The 19,085-nt window shown below is 41.2% G+C and overlaps 1 protein-coding gene across 4 annotated transcripts in view; it reads left to right on the plus strand.

The window, feature by feature from the left end:
* The first annotated feature begins 343 nt into the window (after positions 1–343).
* ZDHHC8 (zinc finger DHHC-type palmitoyltransferase 8) overlaps positions 344–19,085 on the plus strand; it is a 96,890-nt gene continuing 78,148 nt past the window's right edge. For 2 of the 4 annotated variants that reach the window (XM_056532649.1, XM_056532659.1), the window contains exon 1: positions 12,506–12,729. In XM_056532649.1, coding sequence (XP_056388624.1) covers positions 12,626–12,729 — 104 coding nt within the window. In that variant the 5' untranslated portion in view covers positions 12,506–12,625. Of the gene's footprint in view, positions 369–12,504; positions 12,730–19,085 lie in introns of those variants that run through there. The other 2 variants (XM_056532682.1, XM_056532664.1) reach the window with 2 other exon arrangements.

The following is a 19,085-nucleotide window of genomic DNA, read 5'->3' on the forward strand; positions in this document are numbered from 1 at the left end:
GTATATATATATATATATATATATATATATATATATATATATATAATATTTTCCATATTTTCATGCACACACTGACCACTTTATTAGGTACACCTGTTTAATGGCTTGCTAACACAAATAGCTAATCAGCCAATCACATTTAAGTAACTCAATGTATTTAGGCATGTAGATGTGGTCAAGACAGCTTGCTGACATTTAATTTGAACATCAGAATGGAGACTTAATGGCAGACTTGCTAATCTAATTATTTTACAAATTGCTGATCTGCTAAAATTTTCACGCACTACCATCTTTGGGGTTTACAGAAAAAGAGAAAATTTCCAGTGAGCGGCAGTTGCATGGCCAAAAATGCCTTGTTGATGTCAGAGGTAAGATGAAGGGGCAGACTGGTTGGAGATGACAGAAAGACAACAGTAAGTCAGATCACCACTTGTTACAACCAAGGTATGCAGGATACAAGCTCTGAATGCACAATACATGTAGAGCCTTGAAGCAGCAGAAGACCATACCGGGTGCCACCCCTGTCAGTTAAGAACAGGAAACAATTCGCACAGGCTCACCAAAACTGGGAAATTTAAGACTGGATAAATGTTGCTTGGTCTTATTTTATTTTTTACGGTAATTTTTCATTGAGAAATTTTAGACAAGATTAATAAAGAACAAAACAAATAGACTGGTGTCCAGAGAATGTGTGGGAGCATCAGTCAGGCAGAGCATAAGGGAAAACATACCAAAAAACTAAAACTGACATAGTGCTACAGAGTCCCACAAGCGAATAAATTGTATAGGTTACAATGCCAAGGTTGCTAGGTCGTATGAGTCTCAATTTTAGCTGTGACGTTCAGATAGCAGGGTCAGAATTTGGTTAAACAACATGAAAGCATGGATCCATCCGGCTCTTCATGAAAGGTTTAGGCTGGTGTTGTTTTGTAATGGTGTGGGGCATATTATGGGCCCCTAAGTACCAACTGAGCATTGTTTAAATGCAACAGCCTACCTGAGTGCACCATGTCACTAAGCTCACATAATCTCAAACTGGTTTCTTGAACATGACAATAAATTCACTGTACTCCAGTGGCCTCCACACTCACTAGATCTCAATCCAATTGATCACCTTTAGGATGTGATAGAATTGGAGACTTACATCATACATGTGCAGCCAATAAATTTGCAGAAACTGCCATCATGTCCATATGGACAAGAATCTATGAGGACTGTTTCTAGCACTTTGTAGAAAATGTGCCACAAAGAATGAAGGCAGTGCTGGAAGCAAAAGGGGTCCAAAAAGTGGCACTAGCAAGATGTACCTAACATATGTATGTATGTATATGAAACTTTGGCCATATTTCACACTATTCCTACTGGCTGATGGACATGCTGGGTTGCCAAAGACTAAAAACAGCTGCCAAAATGTTAATGCATGTATGTGAGGCTGGGTACACACATACAGTTGTATAAATGAATTAATTATAAAAGAAAATCATGAAAATTGTCAGGGGTGCCTAAACATTTGCATACGACTGTATGCAAATGTTTTTGTAAATCTATAGAGTGTTTAAAGAGTACCTAAAGAGTCACCAAGCTAAACTTGTAATATATTGTTCCTTATGTAATTATAAGACACTTTGCTATTTACTTGCTTTTAAAATTCTCAACCTTTATATGTTTTTAATATGATTTAATGAGAAAAAAAAACAGCCACTAGGTGGCTCTATTCTGTTCCCTGTGCAAGTCAAACAGTTAGTTTGGGCTCCACCCTGACTTGCAAAAGTCCAAACTCAGGAAGTGCATGCGGGGCATGGTGAGGCACAGCTCTCGCAGGCTTCAGTGACGTTGCGCATGCTGGGGAACACCTACTTTCTCCTGCCGGGAGCTCAGACAATGTGAGCAAGGGGAAAAGTATGATACACAGCTTTTTAGAGCTTGGAACTTTTTTTTAGGGCAGGAGGGGGTGTTAGGAGTAGTTAGGGAATAAAATCTTAGTTAGTTTAGAAAATATGGTTTGATGACACGTACTCTTTAACTTACAACCCCAACATTCCAGAAGATATATTCTGTGGATTTACTTTCCTAAGCCACTATAACATTATTACTATTCTAGTTTTTTTTGTTATCCAGCCACCAGTGTTTAGAAAAATATCATGAACTCAATAGTATTTATGGTGGATAAATGGAGGAGCCCAAAGAAGAAACACCACATGGTGTTCATAGATCATGGTTTTCAAGATTATACATCATGGACATTGATAATGGATCATGGATATTTAATAATCATATTTATCGTGGATGAGACTAGTAAACATTGTGTGTGATACTTAAAAATTCCTGAGAAGGAATACCCATAGTTGAAAAAGGCCAGATTTACTGGTTACTGGGTACAAAGTCAGGTAGGGGTGCATGCACACCACGTTTTTGCAATACAGTTCCTGTATCAGGTTTTTGATGAAAAACGGATTCCTCAAAACCGGACTAAACTGTATCAAAACGTGTGTACAAATTTCAACCCGTATACAGTTAAAAACCGTATATGGTTACAAAAATGATGTTCGTTGCATCTGTTTATTAAGAAAAAACTTTTCACTCCATTTTGAATAAAGTTTCACTTGTTTGATTGAAATTGCAAGAAAAAAAACTGTGTAAAGTCAAAAACCGTATGGTGAAAACCGTATGGAACCGTACGCACATACGGTTCATTCTTGGCAGCACAAGGTCTTCGGCCGGCCCTGCTTCTATTAATATGGAGGGTAGCTGCTTAGTGTTATAATTGCACACAGATAAGGCAATATACAGGGTGCCTGTAACATGATAACGTGTAGTGCACCATGCTGGCTTACAACCTATACGCCCATACTATTCCATCAGGCGGACTGTTGAGCATCTTTTATTGCACCCTACAAAGTACTGACAACCCGGGCTCCCCCATCATCGCTAGGCAAGACCACATGATAAAAATATATACTCCAAATGATAAACATTAGGTATTAGTTACTATTATGGCCAAAATACGCAAGCTCACAACCCACGCCAAGGGACCTCAGTCTCTTGCGAGTCCCTACACTAACATTATAGAAAATACCCATAGTTGGCAAATACATATATATATATATATATATATATATATATATTTATATATATAATTTGCACAAATATGAGTAAAGTTGTGGTTCCTCTGGATGACATCTCTGTATCTCTGTTTATTTTGGACTGTTTATTCCTATTGTGTGTTTTGTCTCTGGATGCTAGGTTAACAGTACTTGACAGACAAGAAATATAAAATGAGGGCGTCATTCAGTACATGTAAGTGAGATTTAATACAGGAGATTGTACATACTTTGCTTAGTTAATCATTTAGATTGAGGAAAAGGTTATTTCAGGGCTCCCACTTCTGTTATTGAGTCCCTATGAATCCTCTTCATGGTGCTTAGCTATTTTATATTCTCTATATTTCAGGAGGCGGGGCTGTTCCCTGCAATACACACAACTTCCTTTACCTTACTTCTCTGACCAATGACAGGACAGTATCTACTCCTCTGCCATCACATAGTTCTGGAGAAAGTGTGCTGCACAGTTCTACAGCAGGGGAGAGAGGGGATTACAGTAGGATAAGGGTTACATCACAAAAGCAGCACTGGTCTAAGCAACGAACTGCTGCTGTTTATGATGATGATTATAACAAGTTACACAAGCGACAACTGCCCATAACTTTATATGTGGTCAAAAAATTGGGATGCCTTGATTTATCCCTCAGCCTGAGTAAAGACCCAGAGGATGAGGCATTTCCATAGTCTGGGCACTCTCCTATACATAAAAATATCTAAGCCCCACCCACACAAAACACGGGGAAACACAGCTCCATTAGTTAACTGCCGGTATTCACTAGAGTCACTCATCTCTAGAAGGGACTCTAACCTGCTGGCACTAAGACCACTCGGAAATGCCCCATCTGTGCATTTCTGTGCGGAGTACGCAGAAATAAAAGACACGTGTATCTTTCTGCGGACACCGGAATATGAATCTCCGCGCCAGATGTTTCCAACACAGAAATTCTGCTATGTAAACAGTGCAGCAGAATCCTATTGAAATCAATGAGACTCTGCTGCTATGGAATCTCCGCATTGGAATTCCGCACAGAAATTCCATCATGTAAACATAGCCTAAGGCCTGCTATAAGGCTAGCGTATTTTGCATCTGTAGTACATTCATTTTTATGGTTAAAAATATAGAGCTAATGTTAATTTGTGCTACTTTTATTTGTGTTGCATATGGAGAAAACTTACTGATGTCTGTGGAGAGGAATTAAAATACAGATGCATCCACATGTACCATATTTGATTCATATTGGATTAGTATGTCATCAGTATTTTATCTATTTTTCATATTTACTTCCCCCACATTTATCAAAAAGGTGCACATTCTTCATGAAAGTAGCTTAGATGTAGACAAATTTGTAAGTGTGGTCTAGGCTGGCATGGCACAAAGAATTTGAGTGTTTGAACACAAATTTTGCATCAATGGAAAGAAAAATCACATTTCATAAATGACTGTCCACTGTAAAAAGCTAAAAATGCCACACAACATTTAAGTTGTATTCTTGAATGAGTCTAAAAGAGTTACCCAAAAATGTGTGTTTAATACCAAAATAAGCAGGGTAATCCAATGGTAAATTCCTCTTATTATCTGTATTATGGATGTATACAAACACATTGGTAAGAAACAGTTCTATGGCTGGAATTCCACTTGGCAGTTTTTTGGAATACTATCACTGCAATTTTTGACCCATAGTCAGAAGTGGATGCAGCACGAAGAGAAGTGTAAGTCCTTCCGTTATACTTCCCATCCCTTTAGGATACACTGCTGGCTTCGGTTCAAAAACTGCAGTGGCAGTATTCCAAAAACTGCCAAGTGGAATTCCAGCCTATGGCTAAGTTTCCACTTGTTTATTTTTTCTGGCAATTTTTGGAAAACTGCCACTGCAGTTTTTGAACCGAAGCCAGAAGTGTATTCAATAGGAATAGGACATATAAATGAAAGACTTACACTTCTCCTCCCTTATGGATCCACTTCTGACTTTGGCTCAAAAACTGCAGTGACAGATTTCCAAAAACTGCCAGAAAAAAACCAAGTGGACACTTAGCCTTTGACTGTTCTTATACTGTGCAGGCTTGTTGCAGTTTAGCAGCAGCTTTAAAGCCAAAACTAGGCTCGTATCATGAATTAAATAGTATAACAGATGCTACTTCTATTTTTGTTTTCTTTTTGAATCCATTCCACACAAGGAGTGGATTAAAAAAGAGTAAAAGTGGCATCTGTTCTTAAAGGGGTATTATGGTGGAAATTTTTTTTTTTTTTTATCAACTGGTGCCAGAAAGTTAAACAGATTTGTAAATTACTTCTATTAAAAATCGTAATCCTTCCAGTACTTATCAGCTGCTGTATGCTGCAGAGGAAGTTAAGTTATTCTTTTTAGTCTAACCACAGTGCTCTCTGCTGACACCTCTGTCCATGTTAGGAACTGTCCGGAGCAGGAGAGGTTTGCTATGGGGATTTGCTTCTACTCTGGGCAGTTCCTGATACGGACAGAGGTGTCAGCAGAGAGCACTGTGGTCAGACTAAAAAGAACAACTCAACTTTCTCTGGAGCATACAGCAACTGATAAGTACTGGAAGGATTAAGATTTTTTAATGGAAGAATTTACAAATCTGTTAAACTTTATAGAACCAGTTGATTTGAAAAAAAAAAAAAAATTCCATAGAAGTATCCCTTTAATATTATCAAATTTATTATAATCCACACCTGGTTTTGGTTTCACAGCTGCAGCAAAAAACATGAAATCTGCAGCAAGTTTTGTTATTATTCACTCCAATGGGTCTGCCAGCAATCTGTAAATCTGCCACTATTGCAGATTTTACCCGAACCCAGTGAAGTGAATGATAGCGAAACTTGCAGTGGAGTTACATTCACCGCTGCGGATTTGAAGTTGCAGTTCTGCAACTGTAAAATCATCAGTTGCAGCTTTATCAAGGTAATCACTTTACTGAAATAAAAAATACGTAAGAATTACAATGTAAAATTTGAAGTTGCGGATCAGCTACTACGAATTTTGCAACTTCAAATCCGCAGCAGATCCGGTGTGTGGGAATGCACCCTAAGGGTATGTTCACACGTGCGGATTTTGTAATGGATTTTCTGCTGCGGATTGGGGCGGAAATCCGTTGTTATGTTGCTGACTTGTTTCTGCGTGTTTTAACCCCTTAAGGACTCAGGGTTTTTCCGTTTTTGCACTTTCGTTTTTTCCTCCTTACCTTTTAAAAATCATAACCCTTTCAATTTTCCACCTAAAAATCCATATTATGGCTTATTTTTTGCATCGCCAATTCTACTTTGCAGTGACATTAGTCATTTTACCCAAAAATGCACGGCGAAACGGAAAAAAAATCATTGTGCGACAAAATCGAAGAAAAAACGCCATTTTGTAAATTTTGGGGGCTTCCGTTTCTACGCAGTGCATATTTAGGTAAAAATGACACCTTATCATTATTCTGTAGGTCCATACGGTTAAAATGATACCCTACTTATATAGGTTTGATTTTGTCGCACTTCTGGAAAAAATCATAACTACATGCAGGAAAATTTATACGTTTAAAAATGTCATCTTCTGACCCCTATAACTTTTTTAGTTTTCCACGTACAGGGCGGTATGAGGACTCATTTTTTGCGCCGTGGTCTGAAGTTTTTATCGGTATGATTTTTGTTTTGATCGGATTTTTTGATCACTTTTTATTCATTTTTTAATGGTATAAAAAGTGACCAAAAATGCGCTTTTTTAGAATTTGGAATTTTTTTGCGCGTACGCCATTGACCGTGCGGTTTAATTAATGATATATTTTTATAGTTCGGACATTTACGCACGCGGTGATACCCCATATGTTTATTTTTTTTTTTTTTTACACGGTTTTATTTTTTTTATGGGAAAAGGGGGGTGATTCAAACTTTTATTAGGGAAGGGGTTAAATGACCTTTATTAACACTTTTTTTTAACATTTTTTTTTGCAGTGTTATAGCTCCCATAGGGACCTATAACACTGCACACACTGATCTTTTACACAGATCACAGGCGTGTATTAACACGCCTGTGATCAGTGTTATCGGCGCTTGACTGCTCCTGCCTGGATCTCAGGCACGGAGCAGTAATTCGCCGATCGGACACCAAGGAGGCAGGTAAGGGCCCTCCCGGTGTCCTGTCAGCTGTTCCCGACGCCGCGATTTCACCGCGGCGGTCCCGAACAGCCCGACTGAGCAGCGGGGTCACTTTCACTTTCACTTTAGAAGCGGCGGTCAACTTTTTTTATATGAGAAAAGGGGGGTGATTCAAACTTTTATTAGGGAAGGGGTTAAATGACCTTTGTTAACTTTTTTTTTTGCAGTGCTATAGCTCCCGCAGGGCCGGCAGCGTGTGACGTCACGCCTCCGCGTGACGTCACGCTTCGCCCCTCAATGCAAGCCTACGGGAGGGGGCGTGACAGCTATCACACCCCCTCCCGTAGGCTTGCATTGAGGGGCGGAGCGTGACGTCACACGGGGGCGGAGGCGTGACGTCACACGCCGCCGGCCCTGCGGTTGACCATAATCAGACCCCTATAAGATGTGTAAGCACCGGAGCACCCCTTTAAATGTCGCAATGGTTTTGCAGCTCCCAGTTTTTTTTTTTCTTCGGAAATGGGTCCAAGTGGCTCTTTTTGTCTGAAAGGTTGCAGACCCCTGGTTTAAGCAAACAGATTTTTTTGAATTCACACACAAACACTATGTTCATATCTAGGTCAGGGGGGCATGAAGGCAAGGTGAAGAACTCAACACACCCTACCTTGCCCATTAATTGAATGGTCAGGGTGCAAAAGCCTTATCCAAAAAGATCAAAAGACAAATGAGTAATAGTAAATATGTGAGCCCAAAAAAACAACATTCTTACTCACATAACACTCTGCTGGTATTTAGGAACTTCAATTGGTCAATTCTCCTTTTTGATGGAGAGGAACCACTTTTCTCAGCCTCATTTTGTTGCTTACAAAACTGGTCCCTTACCGAGCGCCAGCGACTTTTCACATCTTTCACTATGGGCAAAGTAAAAAAGGGACATACAAGAAAAGATAAGCAAACTTTAAGTTTATATACAAGGAAACAAGACCAAAACCCCAAACAAAATATATATAAACCTTTACCAAACCAAAAAAAAAAAAAGGTAAAGCATTGTCTACAACATAATTGAAAACACAATAAAAAAAATGCACATAAAGATAAAACATAGAACCAACATACACAAATCATCACAAACTTACTAATCTGAATCTGTAACTTTTCGGATAATTCATCCCATTCTGGATAGAGGGTGCAACAGATCCGGGTCCATATCTCAGCCTTTACATTCCGATTACGGAAGCCATCAGCAACTGGATCCCACAATGCAGGATTGGCTTCAATCTGGACACATCACAATAAAGATAGACACAATTTTAGAAACACAGTAGGTGTTTAACATACTTTATTTAACAAAAAAGGTTTTTCGAAGTGTTTCAAAAGATAAAACATGCACAAAAACAAAAAATATGTAAAAAAAAAAAAGTGCAGTACTCCAAAGTTATTGAAATCAAACACACAGTTAAATGTCACCATGTGTGTATACATCAATACTGGTAACTAATAACCAGTTACAAACAAAAAAAATTGGCTAATTAAGCAAATATAAAAATTAAAAACAAGCTGGAATGACAACCCTAAAATATAAAAAAAAAAAATACACACATTGCCACAAATGTGCCCCAAAGATACTCCTAATATAACATAGAAAGCTCTTATACACATTTAAATCACTCACCAACAAGATTAATTTGGGGACATTCAGGCTTATCCGACTGTAACCCCCATCATCTTAACAACAAGTTGTGAGGTAAACTTCTCCACAGATGCTGTGATCTTGTCTGTGAAGAAATGTGAAAAAAAACACTTCCTGCCCCAGCCAATGCAATAAACTTTATTTAAAATATTACAGAAATTACACAGCGGAAAATCTGCATTATAAAACACGCAAATAAAAGTTAAAGATCTTGCCCCATAGAAATGAACAGGGAAAATCTGCAATAAAAAACGCAGGAAACACGCAGCAAACTGGACGGAAAAAATGCAACAGCGTTTGAAAATACGCAACAACAGACAAATCAGCTGCGTATTTTACGTAACAAAACACGCTGGGTGTGAACAACCAAAAGTAAAAACACATTGACTTGGCTGGAAAACTCATCCGCAACGGATTTGACCCCGCCCATTCCGCAGCAGAAAATCCGCTACAAAATCTGCATGTGTGAACGTACCCTAAGGGTACGTTCACACGAGCGGACCCACAGAGTATTTTATGCTGCAGATTCGCCACTGAAGGGCCCCTGCATGGTGGCTTTACATGTGCCTGCTCAGAGCTGCAATATGCTGCTACGAGCAGACACACTGCGATGCGCGAGTCACAGCGCGCATGCACAGTATACTCGCACGTCGCGGCAGCTCTCGGCCTAGCTCATGGAGCAGGGGGAGTGGCCATGATGTGTGCGAGTACACCGCGCATGCGCGGCAACTCGCACATCGCATTGTGTTTGCTCGTAGCGGCGTTTTGCTGCACCAAGCAGGTACATGTAAAGCCACCATGCAGCGGTCCTTCATCGCCGGATCTGCAGCGTAAAATACGCTTTGAGTGTGCTCATGTGAACGTACCCTAAGGCTAGGTTCACACTGTGTTACCACCTCTCATTTGACGTATCGGTCAGCATATACCACCAGAATATACTGTAATGCAGGGCAGCTGATGCCATTTATTTCAATGTCATGTCGTATGCGCTACAGACAACGCAGCGCAGCAGTACACGCTTTTGACTCTGCTGTAAAAAGATCATACGGCCTGAACGTGACTCTGTTTGGGACATATGCGCTATTTTAAGCATGATCTGCTGCATTGTATGGTCTCCTTAAAATAGTTCAATTGCCCCTTATGGAGTCACGTTCAGGCCATTGAAACAGTCATGGCCGTAAATGTCGGCACCCCAGAAATTTTTCAAGAAAATGAAGTATTTCTCACAGAAAAGGATTGCAGTAACACGTGTTTTGCTATACACATGTTTATTCCCTTTGTGTGTATTGGAATTAAACTAAAAAAGGGAGGGAAAAAGCTAATTGGACATATTGTCACATCAAACTCCAAACTCCAACTTAAGCTATGTTCCCTAACTACATCTAACACCTTCCCTGCCCTTAAAATCTTTTTAAAGAGCTTTAAAAAGCTCTGTAACTTACCTATCTTCTTGCTCACTTAGTGTGAGCACCCGGCAGGAGGATGTGGGCATGCCCCTGCAGGCTCCGCGTCACTGAAGCCTGCTGGGGGGGACTGCTTCCGCCCTCACTTGGGGGGGGGGGCATGGGAATAGTATCTGCTTGTCCTCAGTGTACGGGGCGCCGCTTGTCCTCAGTGTACGGGGCGCCGCTTGTCCTCACTGCCCAGATGCCTGCTTGTCCCCAGTGTTCAGAGCGCCGCTTATCCTCGGTGTTCAGTGCCCTGCATGTGAGCACAGCACTCCCGCCTGTCTGATTGACAGGCGGAGAGCTGCGCTGAGCTGGTCACGTGCTCAGCCAGCACTGCGATTTCGGACTCACTGCCAGGCCCGCGTGAGTCCAAAATCAATGAAAAGATTGCGGCTAGGGAGACCCCTAGTGGCCACATTTTCAAAACTAAAAAACACATAAAAGGAAGCATTTTTTTAAATTAAATCTAATTACAAAGTTGTTCTATATACAATCAGCTCTAACATATCAAAAACATTTTTGATGATAGGTACTCTTTAACTTAATATTTGGTTGCACACCCTTTGGTAAAAATAACTGAAATCAGTCGCTTCCAATAAGCATCAATAAGCTTCTTACACCTCTCAGCCGGAATGTTGGACCACTCTTCCTATGCAAACTGCTCCAGGTCTCTCTTATTGGAAGGGTGCCTTTTCCCAACAGCAATATTACGATCTCTCCACAGGTGTACAATGGGATTTAGATGCGGACTCATTGCTGGCCACTTCAGAACTCTCCAGCCATTTGTTGCCATCCATTTCTGGGTGCTTTTTGACATATGTTTGGGGTCATTGTCCTGCTGGAAGACCCAAGATCTTAGATGCAAATCCAGCTTTCTGACACTGGGCTGTACAGTGCGACCCAAAATCCGTTGGTAATCCTCAGATTTCATGATGCCAAAAAAATGACACCTGTCAAACTTGGAAGAAAAAAAAAAGAGAGTTTGACGACTGTTTTTGACGAGGTGCAATGGCAGTGTGAAATAAGCCTAAGCCTGAAGCCTGTAATTTTAGGAAAGCCAGAAAAAAAATTGTGTTTTTCTCCGGCTTTTCCCTCCGAAAATAATGGCGGCTATAGAATACAATGGGGTCCATCAGGACCCATTATTTACGGGTATGCTCCGGCAAAATTGCCCAAAAAAAAAAAAAGGGAGTTTGACGACCGAATTTACTGGAGCATACCGGCAGTGTAAAAGGCGCCTTACACTGGGAAACGGATGACAAGACAACTCAACATACTGACGCAACATTTAAACAGTCCTATAGATTGACATCATCACAGGACCACAAAAAAGCGGATCTAATATGGATTTAAAGAGGTTATCCAGGAAAAAACTTTTTTTTTTTTTATATATATATATCAACGGACTCCAGAAAGTTAAACACATTTGTAAATTACCTTTATTAAAAAATCTTATTCCTTTCAGTACTTATGAGCTGCTGATATTGAGTTGTTCTTTTCTGTCTGGGAACCGCCCAGTTTAGAAGCAAATCCCCATAGCAAACCTCTTCTACTCTGTGCAGTTCCCGAGACAAGCAGAGATGTCAGCAGAGAGCACTGTTGTCAGACAGAAAACAACAACTCAACTTCAGCAGCTGATAATTATTGATTTTTTAATAGAAGTAATTTACAAATCTGTTTAACTTTCTGGAGCCAGTTGATATATATATATATATATATATATATATATAAACGTTTTTTCCTGGAATACCCCTTTAAGATAAGCTTGTGGGAAAATTCACACTGCATAAAATGTTATTTTTACATATTTTATGGCATAATTGTAATTCTTTGCTGAAGAAAATGAGCAAGGTAAAAGAAAATATGTCGGGAAACGCATCGTGGTGTGAACTTAGCCTATGGGAGGAGTTGGTCTGATAAAAAAATAAAAACACCTCTGCACATTCCGTTCCACATCTTGATACACTTGTGTGCCACCCCTGAAATACGGATGGTGAAGCCGCTCGTGTGTATGAGGCTTTTAATCATCCAGTGCCCTGTCACACATGCCCGCTGCCGCCTGTACCGGGAGGATCTCTGCGGATCCACCTTAAGCCGTCGGCAGGCGGAGGGCTGGGCTCGGTGGGGTGGGATTTCCTGTGCGAGCAGGTCAGCTGTTCTCATGTCTGTCTGCTCCCCCTCCCCATTCAGTGTGTGTGTCTCCCTCCTCCGTGAGTCGTGCGGTCAGTGCCCCTCTCTCCCCCCTGGTGCCTCTCTCTTGGGATCTGACTAGTGATGTGTAACCTACAGAATGCCCAGCAGCACTGGAAAAAGGTTTAAGCCTACGAAATACATCCCTGTGTCCACTGCCGCTGCCTTACTAGTGGGGTCCACCACTTTGTTTTTTGTTTTCACGTAAGTACAAGCTGGATGGGACCGGGGCTGCCGGCTGGGAGGGCAGCGCTGTGCCGCGGGTGGGGCATGGCATCTGGGCTGCAGGCTGGAGGACCACAGGCCTGGATGTGGGAGCTGCTGCCAGTCCTCCGGTGCTAGGCCTTAGACTAGGCACCAGGGCTCTGCTCCTGTCACTGGATGGATGTGGGGCTGCTAGGCTATATATATGGCCTATTGTTCCTGCAGGGTACTGAAGGGCCCTGTGGTGGGGGGAGGGTATGCCTGGCACTGCTTATTCCAGGAGTATGGATTCCCTGCTGGGATGGATACAGATGCCCTCACCTTCAGAGGCAGGGCTATAGCACTTTGGCCAGGCTGGCATGAACTCCAGATAAGATGGTGCCTTCAGGATAATATGGCTTGTGCTATGACTATAGATCTATTATAACACTATTCTCCTTTATTTGTGGTAGATGGAGCCATTGGCATTACATGCTATGTATACTATGATATCCGTATTCAGAGCGTCCACCTGATCCAATGTCACCGGTTTTCTTGATATGGCTCGAATCCTTTAGTGTTTCCCAGTGTGCCTCCAGCTGTCTGTTGCAAAACTACAACTCCCAGCATGCCCGGACAGCCTTCGGCTGGAGGCACACTGGTTGGGAAACACTGCTTAGTGACAAGTACCTCTTGGGGTTGATAACTTTTACCGGTTTGCTATACGAGACCAGGGTTCACGTGAAAAATGGCGCTTTTTGCAGGCATTGAAGAGCGTTGTGTTGATGAATTTATAGATAAAGTGTACGTAGGTGTATTTTATGACTAGCGCTACGGCCGCATGCACAAGACGTTTTTGCAATACAGTTCCCGTATCAGGTTTTTGATGAAAAACGGATTCTTCAAAACCTGACTAAACTGTATCAAAACGCGAGTACAAACTAAAACCCGTATACAGTTAAAAAACATATACGGTTGGAAAAATGATGTCAGTTTGCATCCGTTTGTTAAGAAAAAAACGTATACGTTTTTAACTTTTCACTCCATTTTGAATAAAGTTTTACTTGTTTGTTTGAAATTCCTAGAAAAAAAACTGTGCAAAGTCAAAAACCATACGGTGAAAACCGGATGGAACCGTACCCACATATGGTTCTTTACGGTTCCCATTGACTCCCATGTTTAAAAAAAACTGTATACGGTTTAATATGGTTTTTCACCCGGACCAAAAAAACGTGGTAGACTACAGTTTTGGGTACGGGTAAAAAAAACGGACAAAACTGTATAAGATGCAAAACGGACTAAACCAGATGATGCGTTTGACATACGGTTTACAATGTTAAGTCAATGCATACAGTTTTCTATACGGTTCCTTACGGTTTTTAACTTGAAACCGTATACGGGAACTGTATAGCAAAAACGTGGTGTGCATGCACCCTACCATAGCTCCACAGCCTAACACTAGAGATGAGCGAACTTACAGTAAATTCGATTCGTCACGAACATCTCGGCTTGGCAGTTGATGACTTTTCCTGCATAAATTAGTTCAGCTTTCCGGTGCTCCGGTGGGCTGGAAAAGGTGGATACAGTCCTAAGAGACTCTTTCCTAGGAATGTATCCACCTTTTCCAGCCCATCGGAGCACCAGAAGGCTGAACTAATTTACGCAGGAAAAGTCATCAACTGCCGAGCCGAGAAGTTTGTGACGAATCGAATTTACTGTAAGTTCGCTCATCTCTACCTCACACCTAGATCACATGTATTTCAGTATGTGTTTTATATAAAATGTTGTAGTCGCAGACTAGAGACTGGGGGCAGCTGGTCAGGTGACCAGAAGCAATGTTGTGCAAGGAAAAATGCAGAAGGGGATGGAACACTATACCAGCACTGCATTAGCTTCATTTTCACCATTATTGGGCATCCCAGAGATCACACCTCCACGGATCATGAAATCAAGGGCATATCCTAGCTATAGAGATGGGAAAACCACTTTTTTAAGGGTACGTTCACACGGGCGGATTACCTGCAGAATTTCCGCAGCGTATTTCCTGCAGAAAATCTGCTACGGATTTTGCTACCATTGACTTTAATGGGTCCGAAGGAAAAATCTGCAAAATCTACCTCTATTGCGGATTTTCAGCTGACCCATTGAAGTCAGTGGTAGCAAAATCCGCTACGGATTGTCCGCAGCCAAAATGCTGCGGAAATTCTGCAGGTGATCCGCCCATGTGAACGTACCCTAAAGGTAGGGTCACACATGCCGCATTTTGCTGCGTATTTTCTGCAGCTGATTTTGCTACCTATTGCGAAACTATTGAATGTCTAGAAAAATAAGTAGCAATATACGGAACATGTGACCCTACCCTAAGGGTACATTCACACATACTGTATCTGCTGCATATTTTTTCTGTTCTCAACTATTTATATTGATTTAACAGCATGAAATCGGCAACAGTGGATACGGTATGTGTGTATGTAGTCTAAAGGTGGAATAAACCTATAATAGCTGTCAGCGACAGTTATGTCACCTGATGTCCCTCATACACAATGGGAGAGGGGAGGTAAGCTGCTGACAGAGCTCCGGCGACAGCCTAATACACCCCCAACACCTGTCCCCGTCCCCCCACATACACACACACAGGGGGAGATTTATCAAAACCTGTCCAGAGGAAAAGTTAAGTTGCCCATAGCAACCAATCGGATCATTTGTTTCATTTCTGAAAAGGCCTCTGAGAAATGAAAGAAGGGATCTCATTGGTTGCTATGGGCAACTTTGCTCAGCAACGTTTTCTTTGGACTGGTTTTGATGAATCTCCCCCATAATCTGTATAAACAATAGTAATTCAGCAATGATGTTTGGCCACTGTGTTCTTCCATACCTGTTAAAGGGGTACTATCCAAAGGAAACGGGATAAGATGTCTAATCGCGGGGGTCCCGCCACTGGGAACCCCCACAATCTCTCTTGTAGCACCATGTGTCATCTGCTGCACAGAGAGAAGTTCGCTCCGTGCCTGATGACTGGCGATACAGGGGCCGGAGTATTGTGACGTCACGGCCCTGCCACCTCAATGCAAGTCTATGGGAGGGGGCTTGGTGGCCATCATGCCCACTCCCATAGACTTGTATTTATAGGGGAAAAGATGTCTATGGGTGGAGTACCCCTTTAAGACATTTAGGCCCAGATTTATCAACGTGACTGGAACAAAAACTGTCCACTTTTGCCTGTAGCAACCAATCACAGCTCAGCTTTCATTTTACCAGAACTCGTAATGATATGAAAGCTGGGCCGTGATTGGTTGCTACAGCCAAAACCTGACAGATTTGGTTCCACTCACATTGCTAAATCTAGGCCTAAATGCCTTATCGGGTATGTAAAAACACAGTGGCTAAATATCATTTCTAATAAATCTGGACCATTGCGTGTTTTCATATGTCATTGTTTTTACCGAGATTTTCCCAAAAAGACTACATTTTGGAAAAGAATGACTAAAACCCACACAATTACTGAGCTGTATAAATAAACCTGGTGATCTGTAGTTTCTGGGTTTAATATTTATTTCAAAGGGGAGAGAGTCCAGTTTACATCAAACATTTCACACCAGCTTTATGATAGTGTAGAAATCACAGAAATGGTTGTAGTTTTGTTTTTGTATGTTTTATTCTTAGTTTTTTTTTTTTTTGGGGGGTGGGGAGGTGTTTAAGTAATTTAGAAAAGAAATAATAATTATTGAAAAAATTTACAAAAAATATATATATTTGTGTATGTATGTATGTATGTATATATATATATATATATATATATTATAAAAATTATTCATTTTTTTTCTTGGTCACTGCACCTGCACTCACATTTAAGCTCAGACATTTTTTTATTTATACAGTAATCTCTTGTCTGGACACTAGTAACCATGGAGTATTTCATGATATGTTTCCACCAGAATTTTCTGGGATGTAAAATTTGGCGCAAAGAGCTGCAATTTTGGGGCCAAACTCTGCAATTTTGGTGCAAAAAAAAATCCAATATGGCTGCAACAAGAAACAAATTGGCACGAAAAAAACAAAAGTGGCACGAAAAAGAATTTTCATATTTTCAAAGCAGCACAAAAGACCTTTGAAAATGTGAGGAGAAAAAAAAAGGTGTGAATAATATCACTGGAACAGAAATGGCAGTAGTTTTTAAGAATCTCCCCCACAGGACCTTACCTACAACACAGTAACTCCACATGTAGTCAGTCCAAAATCTCCTCATAACAGGTCTCATAGCAACCCCCTTAGCTCCAGTAGTTCCAGAGTATAAGTCTAGATACAAAGTGAATGCTGACAATATACCACTACCAAACGTATTTAAACACTTGCAAGTTCAAAAGCCTAAAGAAAGGATCTTACCCTCACTCCTGAGTATGGATATCGCACTGCAGCTGCCGATCCAGGCTGCAGGTGCCCAATGCTCCTCATGCCCTCTCTTAAATATCCCCTAAATGCGTCACTTCCGGACGAGATGTATCACATGATCATTATGAAATCATGTGATCACTATTTAATCTACTAAGATGCCAATCGCGTAACCAAGGAAAAGAGCGCATCACGTGAGCGCTATAAGCTCCCGCAATCTCTGCACATTCTCTAACCAAATAACCATTGCACCCATTTAGGCTAGTTATGTGATCATATACCTGTCCCCATAATGGATGCAAACCAGGTTGTTTCCAATGCAGAGAGCGTCTACACATAGCTAATGATCTCCCAATTTTGAGTGAAAAAACAGGACGGGGGGAAAAAAACTATAAAATATTACAAGGAAAATATTAAGCTTGCCAATCAGGAAAACAAAATGCACATCATTTAAATATACAAAAATTCCAAAAAAGAAAAATTATACATGAAGGGAAAATCAATACAAAACAATATAACCAAAAATACATACGTGCCAATATAACATCATAGTAGTCAAATTACATATATAGGTGTTCAAAGAGAAGAGAAGCACACTTAGTGTGCGAAACAGGAGCTCGGTCGCACATCACTATCCCCCCACTACCCTCTCCCTCTGTTATATTGTAACGTGAGTATGCTTCAATAAAGAAGAACATACCAGCTGAGATGGTGAGTTGCCGATTTCTTCTCTTTGAATACCATATGAAAATCTCATTGTGTCAGAGCAGCACCCAGCTACACCGACGCATATCCAACACGTTAGTTTCCTCCATAAGCGCTGTGCCGTGCTACTTCTTGTATGAACTGTTACATATATAGGTGTGCAGCGAGATATAGGCTGACCAGGCGCTAGCAGGACTAAGGCGGTGATGTCAGTGATGCGAGGCAATGGTGGAGTGCGTGTGTAATCCCACAGGAATGCCGTTCACAGGTGGTGCAAAGTCCAAACATAGAACAGATGCAGAATATATCAAGAAAAGACAAAGACTGCACTCACCAACGGCAACGGAGCGTTTATTTCAGCATGTGAAGTAACAAACAGGTAGGTAGAGGGAGGCGGGGGACGTACGTCCCCCGCCTCCCTCTACCTACCTGTTTGTTACTTCACATGCTGAAATAAACGCTCCGTTGCCGTTGGTGAGTGCAGTCTTTGTCTTGATATAAATTACATATATACAGTGCTCATCAGAGCCGATATGTGCAAGGTTTTCTCACCTATTTTAATAAACATAAGGGTCAAAACGAAATAATGCCACAGACTCCATGATTCAACATATCAGTGAATGCGGCCATTGTTGGATAACTTGAAATATAAACATTTTGAATGAGAACAGTAGGAGGAGTAATGGTAGGGATGACTATACAAAACAGCCATATGTCAAACGTTCATTTAAGCCTAGTGGTGTTACAGACCCCATTCTGAAAATCCATTCCGACTCCTTTTGTAGGATACGTCTATCCCACGCACCTCCCCTCGGGGATCTCCGAACAACTTCCATTTCACAAAGAGAGATTTACTGGGGGGGAATTTATCAAAACCTTTCCAGAGGAAAAGTTGCCCATAGCAACCAATCAGATTGCTTCTTTCATTTTGCAGAGGCCTTGTTAAAAATGAAAGAAGCGATCTGGTTGGTTGCTATGGGCAACTGGGTAACTTTTCCTCTGGACAGGTTTTGATAAATCTCCCCCACGATCTCCCCCATGCATTTCCCATATGTGCTGTGATACAGGGGTGGCTCTTCTGTTCTGTATATCACATATATGTTCGCGGACCCTTTTCTTGAGGGCCCTCTTTGTCTTCCATACATATTGTAATGGACGGCTACATGTGCAAACATAGATTACACCTTCTGTATCACAGTTTACGAAATCACGGATCCAATATTCTCTCCCTGTTACCACACTGCAAAAGGTCTTGTTGGATATTGTTGCATGCCCTACACCTA

The sequence above is a fragment of the Hyla sarda genome, chromosome 1 (genome assembly GCF_029499605.1).
Source record: "Hyla sarda isolate aHylSar1 chromosome 1, aHylSar1.hap1, whole genome shotgun sequence".
Taxonomy (NCBI): Eukaryota; Metazoa; Chordata; class Amphibia; order Anura; family Hylidae; genus Hyla; species Hyla sarda.